At 38.4% G+C, this 12,850-nt stretch overlaps 1 protein-coding gene across 1 annotated transcript in view; it reads right to left on the bottom strand.

The window, feature by feature from the left end:
- The window catches only part of DCC (DCC netrin 1 receptor), a 1,194,095-nt gene that overhangs the window by 332,535 nt on the left and 848,710 nt on the right, over window positions 1-12,850 (bottom strand). Inside the window, exon 9 of the mRNA XM_055127868.1 lies at window positions 1,489-1,643. Within this exon, the coding sequence (XP_054983843.1) occupies window positions 1,489-1,643 (155 nt within the window). The remainder of the gene's footprint in view (window positions 1-1,488; window positions 1,644-12,850) is intronic.

Genomic DNA, 12,850 nt, shown 5'->3' with positions numbered 1-12,850 from the left:
AGCTAGTTGCCCCCAGAAGTCTGTATTTCCTGATAGTCTGAGACCTGAATATGATGATGCTTTTGAAATGATGATGCTGGTGGATCATCTCTGTGAGGCAGATATTCCTAAGTATTTTACAGTTTTAATTCTCTACCGTCACTCTACACAAAACACATTATTTCCATTTGTTATCATCTACACATTTAGCCTTGGATAAGTGAGAGAAAGAATGAGTTTCTCTTAAAAATAAAGCAAGATACCAGAACAGAGAGCTCCTGTTCTCTCTCCTCCAACATACTCATTTAAAAATACAAGTGAATTTATATAGAGATAATTTTATTACACCTATGGATAATAATATTTCTAATGTCAACTTCACCTTCTTCAAAAAGCATATAAGATGACTATAAGTTAAACATGAATTCAAATAAAACACACAGGAATACAAAAAAATAGCACCTCGAAATTTTGAAAATATAGAGTAGATGTAACCAGATGTCTAGACAATGTTATAAGCAGTCATTCACTTTTTTTAGCTTTTAGAGTATAAGTTTTTATTAATTAAAAAAATTAAGTGGACAAGCAGCCCATCAGTAATTTGAAGGTTTGTAGAAAAAAAAAACACAAACAAATTAAAAGTTACAAACGTGAACAGTTTAGGGACTGTTCCTTTATACACATAGAAATCACTAGATTAAAATTTGGTCCATAACATTGAGCTGGAGGCTAGAGAGAGAGAGAGAGAGAGAGAGAGAGAGAGAGAGAGAGAGAGCAGAGGGGTTTAATTGCTTCCCTTGCATGCAGCCACCCCTGGTTCAAACCCCAGCACCACATTTGGTTCCTGGAGCCAGCCAGGAGTGGTCCTAAAGGCATAGAACCAGTCCTGAGCACTGCTGGGAGTGTCCTATAACACTCTCCCCTAAAAAACCAAACAACTGAGCTTCTTTACGTTGTGATCTGATAGCTTAGCAATAATGATTATGATTAGAAGTTTGTAAAATTGCTCCACAGAGATTCTTTCAATTTCTGGAGTTCTGTCTGGGTGACACAAGTGTGGTGCTGTATTTAAGCTTGCTAGCGTCCCTGCCTTGGAAGCCCTATTGCTCTTTAGCCTTTGCTGTTATGTTCTTCATTCAAATTCTTCTTTACAAGTGGAAAAAACTTTAAAAATCAGGACAGATGGCAACAACCTGCTGCTGCCACTAAAATAAACCCTGGCAGGTAGACAAAGTCAGTCACTTCCTGAGGAAGTAAATATGCAGACTGTCTAAAGGGTTAGGCGGGTATTGTTCATTTGCACTGTGGAGATGCGGCCCTAGAGAAAAGACTGTTTTGTCCAAAAGTTATCTTTAAAACTCTTCCAGATGAAAACACTGTCTCAAAAAAAAATCTTCTATCTTTCCATTTGTTACCTAGATTTAAAAAAAAAGTTCTATGGAAGGACAATGCAGGTAAAATAATCAATCTTCTCCGTGACACACCCTACCCCTTCCCTTTCATACTCACATTCAGGCTGAGTGGCCACTTTGATGGGTTGAGAACTCTCCCCTGGACCCCACTCATTGTACGCCACGACCCGGAAGGTATACATGGCTTCTGGCTTCAGGTTTCCCACAGTTAGCTGAAGGGACCCAGGCTGGGTTGTATTCAATGCTCGTTCCCTAGAAGGCAAAAGTTAGGGGGAAAATATCATTTCTACATGAATACTGCTAAATAAACTTCTGTCCAAAGCACTAAACTGTCAGGGTAGAGAGAGAGAGATAAGCCAAAAGGTGGCATATTCATTTAAGGTTGATTCGGTATCATAATTCAGTATCTCAGATGCTTACCCTGGGGCATAAACAGCCTAGAAGAGTCTATAAAAATTGTTTCAGGGGGACTGGAGCGATAGCACAGCAGGTAGGGCGTTTGCCTTGCACGCGGCAGACCTGGGTTCGATTCCCGGCATCCCATATGGTCCCCTGAGCACCGCCAGGAGTAATTCCTGAGTGCAAAGCCAGGAGGAACCCCTGTGCATTGCCAGGCATGACCCAAAAACAAACAAAAAAAATGTTTCAGGTATACTGTTGTTTTCTATTTTGTGGGGTGTGGAGGCACATCCAGAGATGCTTAGGGGTTGCTCCTGGATCTGTATGCAAGAATTACACCTGAAGGTGATCGATGAAGTATATGGGATGCCGGGATTGATCCTGGGTCGGCCACATAAAAGGCAAATGTCCTACCTGCTGTACTATCCCTCTGGTCCCCTCTACCAGTGTTTTCAAGGTTATGCTATCCCCAAGTAACTTGCAAACTAAAGCCTTTTCTCTTGACATTTTACAATTTAAAATTCAAAGCTCATGATAAACAAAGAGCTATTAAAGTAAAAAGAAACATCTGGAATGCAGACAGGGAGATTCATTTTGTGAGCATCCAGCTAATGATGGGTTTCAATTATTCCACAAATTGGTCTTTGTCACTATTGCTAAGGCAATACTGACAAAGGCATCACATAGTTTACTTCATTATAGAGAAGAATGTAGGAAAGGCAGATGCTAAGTGTCAATGTAAGAACTGGAAACTCCCTTGGTTCTGTTAAAGTGCAATTAGTGATTGGGAAGAACATTTGCTTCTGCATGAGGTGTTGCAATACACGTCTTGTTTGCCTTGTTCTTCAAGCTACATCTACAAACATCTAATTCATTTCAAAAACCTCAGAGGTTCTAGACAAATTATTCTCACGGTGGGGTATATAATGCATATTAAGAGAAGACAATGACTTTGGATATAGATGCTAACATTTAAGAAATGAGAACACTACCAAAATATTTTTTAAGACATCACATGATTCTAGACATTTATATCTTCATTGGCTTCACACTACAGACCGAATTGATGAGGAAGAAGGTTCTTTTTAACCTGTGCAACTCTTTGCTTAAGGATTTTATTTCTTGGGGGCTGGAGCGATAGCACAGTGGGTAGGGCGTTTGCCTTGCACATGGCCGACCCGGGTTCGATTCCCAGCATCCCATATGGTCCTCTGAACACCGCCAGGAGTAATTCCTGAGTGTATAAGCCAGAAGTAACCCCTGTGCATTGCCAGGTGTGACCCAAAAACAAAAAGAAAAAAAGAATTTTATTTCTTATGAAAAAGAGGGAGAGACAATTTTATTTCTATGACCAGAGCAATGATACAGTTGGTAGGGTGCTTGCCTTGCAGGCAGCTAACCCATGTTCAATTCCTGGTACCATGTACAATCCCCTAACTCCCACCAGAAGTATTGCCTCCCACCAGGATTATTCCCTGCTCAGAGACAGGAGTAAACCCTTAGCACAGCCTGTTATGCAAAAAAAATATATATATATACTATTTTTAGATAATAACTCTTGCCTTTCCATGAGATCACATATCACATGCACACTTTAATTTTGCTATTTGATTTAATTTTGTTTGGGAAACTTTTTAAATATGAACTCTAGTTTTCTGCTAGAGTGAAGTTAGATTCCATGGGGAAAATACAAAAACTTGGTCTAGGGAGGTAGTTCACATCATAGAACTTATTCCTAGCCTGTGTAAGATGCTGGGTTCATTCCCCAGGATGGTATGTTCTGCTGAGAATTATGGGTGTGGCCCTGATACAATAAAATGAAACCAAATAACTTCTTCTAAGGATGTAAATGGTGTGTCCCGGGCAGATATTCACTTAATATGACTGATAGTTCAGGCACTCGCTGCCTCATACTAAACTCTGTCTCTTTCTCTAAGGCAAGGCTATATCTTTCTTAAATCTGTTTATCAGATCACAGTAAGTTCTCCTCAAAAGTCGATTCCAGATCCTTAAGTCTGGGTGTGTTGTTATAGGAGAATCTGTCTCTTCATTTATCTGAAATGATCCCATATTATTCTAATTCTAATCAGTGCCTTAAGAATATCAGGGATGGGGCTGGAGTGATAGCAAAGGTAGGGCGTTTGCCTTGCACACGACTGACCCAGGTTCGATTCTCAGCATCCCATATGGTCCCCCGAGCACCGCCAGGAGTAATTCCTGAGTGCAAAGCCAGGAGTAATCTCTAAGCATCACTGGGTGTGACCCAAAAAGAAAAAAAAAGAATATCAGGGATATGACTAAGTTGGGGACCATTTTCCTTACATATGTGAGTAATTTGGGTTTGATCCCCAGCAAAACAGTCACAAACAAACATGTTCACACACACAGACAATTTACTAAGTGTTTCAACAAGAATGAAATGAGATGCTACCTATAACTACTTATAAATCATAAAACAATCATAAAACAGAAGGCACTGCGTCTGGTCTTCAGTGTAGAATTTTCTATACCTGGTTGTTTCTGCTACTTTTTATTATTGTGGCAAATTAAAACCATAATCTCAAGATAAATGAATACACGAAAGTCCGAGAAGAGACATCTTCAACAAAGGATTTAAAGCTTGGAATCTGAAGAGAAAACCCAATAAAATGTAGAATTTGAATTTTTATTTAAACAAGTTGAAATTAATTAGACTTGAATGAGGGATGCTCCTGTCCTTCCCCTCCCTCTAGGACTTTTTTGTTTTGTTTTGTTTTATAAACTGTCAGAACAATTTTCTTTGCAGAGCTAAGTTAAAAGAAAAAAGAGTGGCCATAACTAGAAGTTGGAATATACCTTTCTCCTAATGAAAATAGTAGTATTTATAAAGGAGCAGCTTCAGTGACAATACAAGAAGTAAGAGAACTCCCCTGAGTACACTGCAGAGTCCAGCAGCTTGTGATGGCCGCTGGCCACTCTGAAGGCTGAACTCTGTGTCCAGGCTGTTAATATGCTTCTTCATGTTCCACTGCATAGCATCAATCTACAAATGTGACACAAATGCATTCCTGGGAAATAACTTTTATAAGACTAAAAGATGGGAACGTTGACTTTTATCACCTATGTCAGGCTGAAAAGCTAAAAGTAAAGCATCACAATTTTTCACAAGTAAGTCAAATCTAAATTTGTAAAGACAGTTCATTACAGTGGGGTCGCCTGATCCCAGTACAGATGAACACTAACTCCCTCAAATAAACTCTCCAATAATCTCCACATTTAATCAGCTAATCATTAGGATTTCCTCTCTAATCATATTACTCCATGTTCCTCTCTAATGCATTCTAGCGTCTGAAGAACAGAGAAAAGTGAAAGTTAAAGAGTTAGCTCAATTACTATGATGGGCTCAGGCTACACTAGAAAACCAGCAGGACTCCAAGCCCACTGCCTCCCATTAAAGTTCTCTTCTCTGACTCTGAAGACTTTACAACCCCTAGCTCTCAGAGCAATGTCTATGGCAGCCGATATAGTGTTAGGCAGTTTCTTGGCGTTACATTCCCCAGCCTGCCCAACCAACTCTAAATTGACAGGAAGGGGTTATGAAGTTCAGAAAGTGTTGACTAAAGCAAGCTGTTACCTTCTAGAATCCAATCGCTGTAAATTTAATCATGTATAGTATCTGGAGTAGGGGCTGGAGAGATAGTACCATGGGTAAGCCACATGCCTTACAAGCGCCCGACCCCGGTTCAATCTCCAGCATCATATGTGTTCCCCTGAACAATGCCAGGAGAAATTCCTGAGTACTGTAACCCCTGAGCATCATCAGGTAAATCTAAAAACTAAAGAGTAGCAATAATAATAATAATAATAATAATAATAATAATGTCCTTGGAGTATTAAATAGTCTTTTTCTGTTGTTTCAAAAAGGTGTAGACAACTAGCTCCCAGGAGCCTTTACAAAGACATCAAGAAGGGCTCATTAATAAGATTTCTTTCTGATTCTTTGGATTACTTGGTTGAGATTTCATGAAAAATGACAGCTAGACACTTAAGCAAGTACTTAAACCCAATAATAATAATAGTAATAATAATAATAATTATAATAATAATAATAATGTTGCTGCTTTGTTAAGATCCATTGGTCTAAGTTCTCGTAAGTGCTTATGCACTTTGAGTCACAAAATCTAGCATGGTGCTATTGGCACACCCTCCTGCATAACTGACATTAGGCCTAACCCTAATTAGACTTTCATCTGTCAGGGCTGAAACTGGTCCCTGATCTGCTCTGTACTTACAGAGAACTGCATTGTTATATGAAAAACTCGGCTGAGTTCTTTGTTACTGATTTTCCCAGCTCTTTTATTTTCTTTCATGGTCCTTCTATTACCAGAGCTACATATCTACATCAACTGCCAACTCTACACACAGCTGACTGTGCTGGGTTCTCGTCATGGTTAATTACTAATATAATCGTATGGCACAAGTTCTAAAGAGTTGGATATGTGACTCAGACCTTTCTCCTTTCATCTGCTGTGAGTCACGGTGCCACAACTCCACAACCAACCCTGCTCCTGTCTTTTGTCATTCTGCAGTTCCTTTGTTTAGTTCTAGTAAGCCCGGAGTTACTTTCTCCAGACTAACAGTTCCGCCTCATTTTGATAAAAAGCTTATTCAGTCTATAAATACGATTCAAATGAACTCTTCCAGGTGGAGCTTTCCTACCATCACGTCCTTATTAAATATTCTCTCTGCTGTGATTTCACCGCTCTCGGTCTACACATCTCTTGCAGCACACATCACATTGTATTAACAGATACGTCAGTCTCTTTGACTCAGTTGCAAATTATTTTAGAAGCAACGCATATTCCATTCATATTTTATTGACACCAAATATACCCACTGAGTAAAAAGAATGACTATGTTGCTTCATATCACAAGGTTTTAAATGATTGCATAAATAAATGTGAACATTTTAATGACTAATTGCATAAGAACTCCATGTGGTATGATTTTGAAAATGCTTAGAGAATTGGATTGTTTCAGCTTTCATCCTAATTTAATTTGGTGGCTGTGGCATCCTACTTCCCCTCCCTGGCTTTTGCCTTCATTACTTGAAGCAGAAAGTGAGAACTACTGAAAGAAGACTTTTCAATTATTTAATGGGAATTAAAAAAAAAACTTATTGATGAATGAAATTAGTTTTAGACTTTAGCTGAATTTAGCAATTCTATATTTATGTTTTATGAGTAAGCATAGTTCAAAGATTAAGCACAAACCTGATTTTCAGGGGATTATATGTCATAACATTTCTATGGCGTGCACATTAAGTAAATGCAGGCTGTCTTAGCCTAAACTTCTCAGAATGCTAACATTTAGTTACAGCTGTGAGGTGAGCAAGGACTGAATATTTGGGACATCAAATACCCAATTAGCTGTTCCAAGGAGGAAGAGATAAACTAAGGTTTCTTTGTAAGGAAGTAACAAGGGCATGTAATAGAAACAGTGTAACATATTGTTTTTATTTACCTCATTTGAAGTTTGTTGTGTGTGTGTGTGTGTGTGTGTGTGTGTGTTTTAAGTGATAGGAAGAATGGTGTACTGATGAAAAGATTTCAACACTAAAATGGAGTATTTACTGGACGAGGGGCCAAAGAGACAGCAACAACAACCACTCGGAAGTTACCTTCCTAGAACACAGACTGCAATCAGTGATATTTTGCAGGGAAAGTAAGTGCAGAGGTAACTGACCACCAAATAAAGATAATGGAGATGGAGTTCATCATCTTCATCAGACAGATTTTCACTAAATTTGAGTTTTAAACTCCAGGTTTGCTTTGGTTTTATTTTTGAACTGTTAAAAAGCACAGTGTAAGGAAAAGCCTTAAAGAAAGCTTTGCTGGGGGCTGGCGAATCATACACTGGATACAGCTTGTCCTGCATGCTGCTGACCTGGGTTTGATTCTGAAATCCCAGATGGTCCCCCAAATCCACCAAGAGTGATCCATGAGCACAGAATGAGGAATAATATCATTGCACAGCCAGGTGTACCCTCCATCCACCACTCCCGAACCCTGACACACACCTCAAAAAAAAATGATTTGAGTGTCAGAGAGATCAGAGAATTAAGGTGCTTTCCTCACATGAGATGAACTCTGGTTCAAATTTCTGGCAGCCTATATGGTCCTCCAAACATGGCCCCCCACCCATGCATAAATGCTCTGATGTAATTTTTTATTTTAGCAGTTAGTACACATTTAAGAGACTGTAGAACAAAGTTACTATGAAAACAAAAAGCTATAATTTAAGTGGAATATTTTTGGCTTCAAGTTTACATTTTTTGATTAATTTCAACCTCTACCTCTTTATAGATGTGGTTTACTTCTTGGTTCTCTTCTTTCTGGAATTTTCTGGGGATGGTCTATCTTATCCTTCTCTGCCTGTAGTTATTCTTTATATGATAACTTCCAAATATGTCACACATGCATATATGAAATTGCATTTATATATAAATATATTACAAATACCTAATATAATGCATCTGTAAATAAGTATCTAATTAGTTCTCTCAATCTATGAAAATGACATCTTTTCTGCTTACCTCATTCTATTTCTATGAAGATTAAATTAAATGCTGCTCATTAAAATATTTTAATTGTCATCAAAGCTCCCAAACCCTCTTTCAAAAAATGGTTTTAACTTGGTGGAGTATGATGAAGAGATCAGTAGACTAGAAACCTTGTGTTAAAATCATGCTTCCAGTGCCAGAGAGCGAGTACAGTGGGCAGGATTGCACTCACCACCCAGGTTTCATTCCTGGTACTCCATATGGTCTCTTATATCCCACTAAGCTCTGAGCACAGCTGTATGTAGCCCAAAAACCAACAGGATTCAGACTTTAAGAGTACATATACACAGATAAAGACACAGACACAGACACACACACACACACACACACACACACGTCCAGAACATCGCTGAACTTCCTATTTTTGTGAGTCTGCTTGGCATTCAATGGTCTGACAAAGATAATATGTCCAAGGCTAAATTTCCCGTCTTCATTCTGAAATTCTGGGTGTTTTCAGCATCCTACTCTCAGTCACACCACCAATATCTACTTAAATAAGGCAGGAATCTAGGAACTCTTCTTGAATATATCCTTTTCTCTCACCGCTAATATCCCACGCATTAGTTCATCTTGTGAATTTTGTTCCCTAAATATCTCTCAAAACTCTCTCACTGTTCCATATCCACAGAAACACACTTAGTCGAACCTACCATCTCTTGCTGAACTTCTCTAGCAGTCTACTAAATCTTTCACTGTCACTGTCATCCCGTTGCTCATCTATTTGTTTGAGCGGGCACCAGTAACATCTCTCACTGAGAGACTTATTGCTCCTGTTTATGGCATATCCAATATCTGCTAAATAGTATCCTGGTATTCAGCCAGTTGACCTTGAGGGACTAACTTCTAGTCTCCAGCCACTATAATAATCTCTCCCAAATACTTATGGCATAGATATCACTCACAGATTTCTTAACTTCTCTTGTGGAATCATATGTTTTTTCTTCCAAGCTCTGAACTCACGTGTGCAGCTAGGTGTCTGCAAGCAGGAGGTTCTTCTCAACACTATTAAATTGCATCCAACGAGACTTTTGGTTTCTCTATTTTCAACATAGTGCCACATACACAGTTAACTTGCAAGTGACAAATGGGTCATCACAGGCCATGGCATTAGAGATGAAAGGGTTGTATGATACATTAAATCCACTGGAAAGACTAAATCACTATACTCTCATTCAATACTCTCAGAACATTTTGAGGTAGGAAGAACAGAGTTTTATATTTTCTAGATAAGCAGAGTGAGAGGAGGGCAAGGCAAACTCTGCCAAGCTTTAAGCCAGAGCCAGAGTGTGGTATTTTGGATTCCAAGTCTTGTTCTCTTTCCATCGCAACACACTCCCTTCATGGATAACAAGCTCCATCAGCTACAGTCCTCAACTCTGAAGAGCAGGGATAGAATATGTAAACACTGTGTTGGAAATGTAATGCATGGTGAATTTGAAAATGAATCCTTCATGTCAATCATGAAAAGCTAGTTTCTAATCCTCAGTAGTGAGCAGAGGTTTTCTGAGGCAGCATAAAGCAATATAAAGGAAACTGTGTTGCAAGTTGGAAGACCCAGTCCTTCCTTTGTTCTGCCACAAAATAGGCGTGTGACCTTGAGCAAGTTAAGGGCTATCTTGGAGCCTTTCCTACCTCATTTGCAAAATGAAGATACCAGTCCCTTATCTGCTACCTCTTGGGGTTATTGTGAGGATTAAATTGAAGGAGGTTCATGAAAGTGTTTTAATTCTCTCATCTGAACTCCTGCAGTACTTTATATGTACCTCTTTTAGGAAATATCTTTTATGTGCTATGGTACAGTGAAAAGATCAGTGATCTATAAACCTCACATTTAAATCCCGCTTCTCATATTGACTAGTCATATGGCTTCATTGGTTTCACTCTTTTTTTTTTAGATTTTATGAATAGAACAAGGAAAACTCATCTGTACAATGAAGATGCTTGTCTCTGTCTTATCTGAGGATTCAATAGCTAATATCTATGAAAGAAACAGTTTTCTCTAAATATGAATTGGGGGAAAACCTACATAAAATAGATTTGTTTTTTCAGCCCACCAGATGATTGGAAATAGTTAACAAGAATCAAGTGTATTTGGTATAACAGAAACTAATCAAGACTTTTAGGCACCTTTTCTGAATAAAACTCACCATAGCCTTAGATTATTACCTAACATGAGAAAATGCAAACACCAGTAATTGATCCAAGGCCACATATTAATCCATTAGCTATGTGAGAAGCAAGGGAATACAACTGAGAACAATAGCTTTGGATCAAGGCTTTCATTAAATCCTGTTTCTACTACTTCCTAGCTGTACAACAGAAGAGGAAATTCCTTTAAGTTCCATCAAGATTGAGGATAAGATGAGATAATTCATGTGAGATACTTAGCCTGATATCTCACACAGTAAGAGCTCAGCAAATAAATGCTGCTTTCCTTATTAGTATTTTAGTTTTAGGAATTACCTTTTCCCTGAATCTCGGGTTCTATATATTTTAGTAGCAGGAATTGAGGCTATGATCCCAAATATTTCAGCTCCAGTGACTTTTAGGTACCAGAAAGGAATGGCTGGATGTCTATGATATAACCAGGTCTCCATAAATTCTGACTTTCAGGTTCTGAGATTGATGCTGTCCTCTGGCTTATGAAATGAGAGCACCCTGAGGAGCTAGACAAAAAATGTTTCCTGTGGCACTTTCATTATTGACACCATTAGCCAGTCTGGAGGATTAATGGAAATCTGAGCTAGAATAGTTTGCCAGACAACGTCATTGCTAATCAGAGACGACTGTAAAATCCATTGCCTTTTAAAGAGCAATTGTATTAAGGAGCTAAAATAAACCTATATGAGCTAACAAGTATCACAGCAAACTGCTCAGAGACATATGGCATGTATTTGTTCCTAGTTGAGAGCTAAACAACACAAAATGAACAGGAGTATCAAAATCAAATTTCAATCACCTAATTTTTTGTGATTAAAAAAGTTCTTATTGAACTGCAGTCAGCTTATACATCTGCCTCAGTAACACAATTTGCTTTATTGGGTAAAAAAATAAATCTATTGTGGAAATAAAATCTCTATTTCTCTGTAATCTTTACCACATCAGTTCTAATCAGTAAATGTCTACAGAGGCATTCGGCACAGACATGTGCATATAGAATTATAAATAAGCTCTAGCACTGATTATGAGGAACCAACATATATATTGACTGGCACCAATAACAAAACTACACAAAAAATATCAAGTGCTGTAACTATGATTTCATCAAAGAGAAAGAGGGAAGGGAAAGGAGAAACTGCTGATTTCTGAACTGGAGGATTATGGAAAGTTCCCTTAATAATTGACATCAGTTAAGGGTTCCATTCCACAAATAGTTTGTGTCTGCAATGGAGCAGGCATTGCTATAGGTGTTTATAATCAAGCTCTGTTAATTAGGAAGATTAAAAAAAAATCCCTACCTACACAAAGTTTATATTGCGGTGTGGGAAAAAATGAATTCAGCATAATTAGTGGGAGGTAACAAAGCTATGGAGAAAAACTAAGGACTAAAATAGGCTTTTAGGGGACACTAGGAACCAGGCCTAAAGTGGTACTCCAGCTGAAAGTACCACTTTCAGAGGCTGGAGCAATAGTACAGCAGGTAGGGCCTTTATATACCTTTCACATGGTCTAAAAGGATTCTATCCCCAACACCCCATGTGGTACCCCAGGTTCTGCCAGGAATGATTCTTGAGTGCAGAACCAGAAGTAGGCTCTGATTCCCGATGGTGTGACTCCAAAGCAAACAAACAAACAAACAAACAAACAAACAAAGCTATCATTTCAGGAAAGAGTTTTTTAAGCGAGAATAAGCACATCTGCAGTGTACATCATAGATGAAAGGAATATTCTAAGCAGATAGTAGAGCAGTTACAAAGGTCTGGAAAGATGAGGATGGGAACTGCAAGGAAGTCGATAAAACCAGAGAGCAGTGAGCAAATAGGGATCGTGATAACAAGCTAATAAGCCATGTTGTAGGAAGGTTACAACAGGCCAGATCAGGAAGGATTTCTATCTGAAACAGGGATTCTGGAGAAGTTTGAAGTAGAGGAATGGCACAATCTAATATCCACATGTAGTGACAACTCTGGGGGCTTTACTTGAATTCTTTCAATCTAGTGTCACAGAAATTCCAAGAGGTATCATCCCTTTGTCCATTACATCAGAGAATTGTTATTCTTACTTTTTAAAATAATTAGATGTGCAAACTCCATCTATCTACTAAGTAGTAGTAGCATTTTTAAAAATCCAGCTCTTTGGGTTTGAAAACTGTGACCAACGTACATACTGTTGACCCTTCAAGATTACAGGAATCACAACAGTCTCTATAGAAATCGGGCATAAATACCCATTCGATGAAGTTTGGAAGTTATGAACATGTCTTTGTGTACAAATATTCTCACATGTAGAAGTAAGAAAA

Source organism: Sorex araneus, chromosome 2 (assembly GCF_027595985.1).
Source record: "Sorex araneus isolate mSorAra2 chromosome 2, mSorAra2.pri, whole genome shotgun sequence".
Lineage (NCBI taxonomy): Eukaryota > Metazoa > Chordata > Mammalia > Eulipotyphla > Soricidae > Sorex > Sorex araneus.
This window is presented reverse-complemented; position numbering and strand designations above follow the sequence as displayed.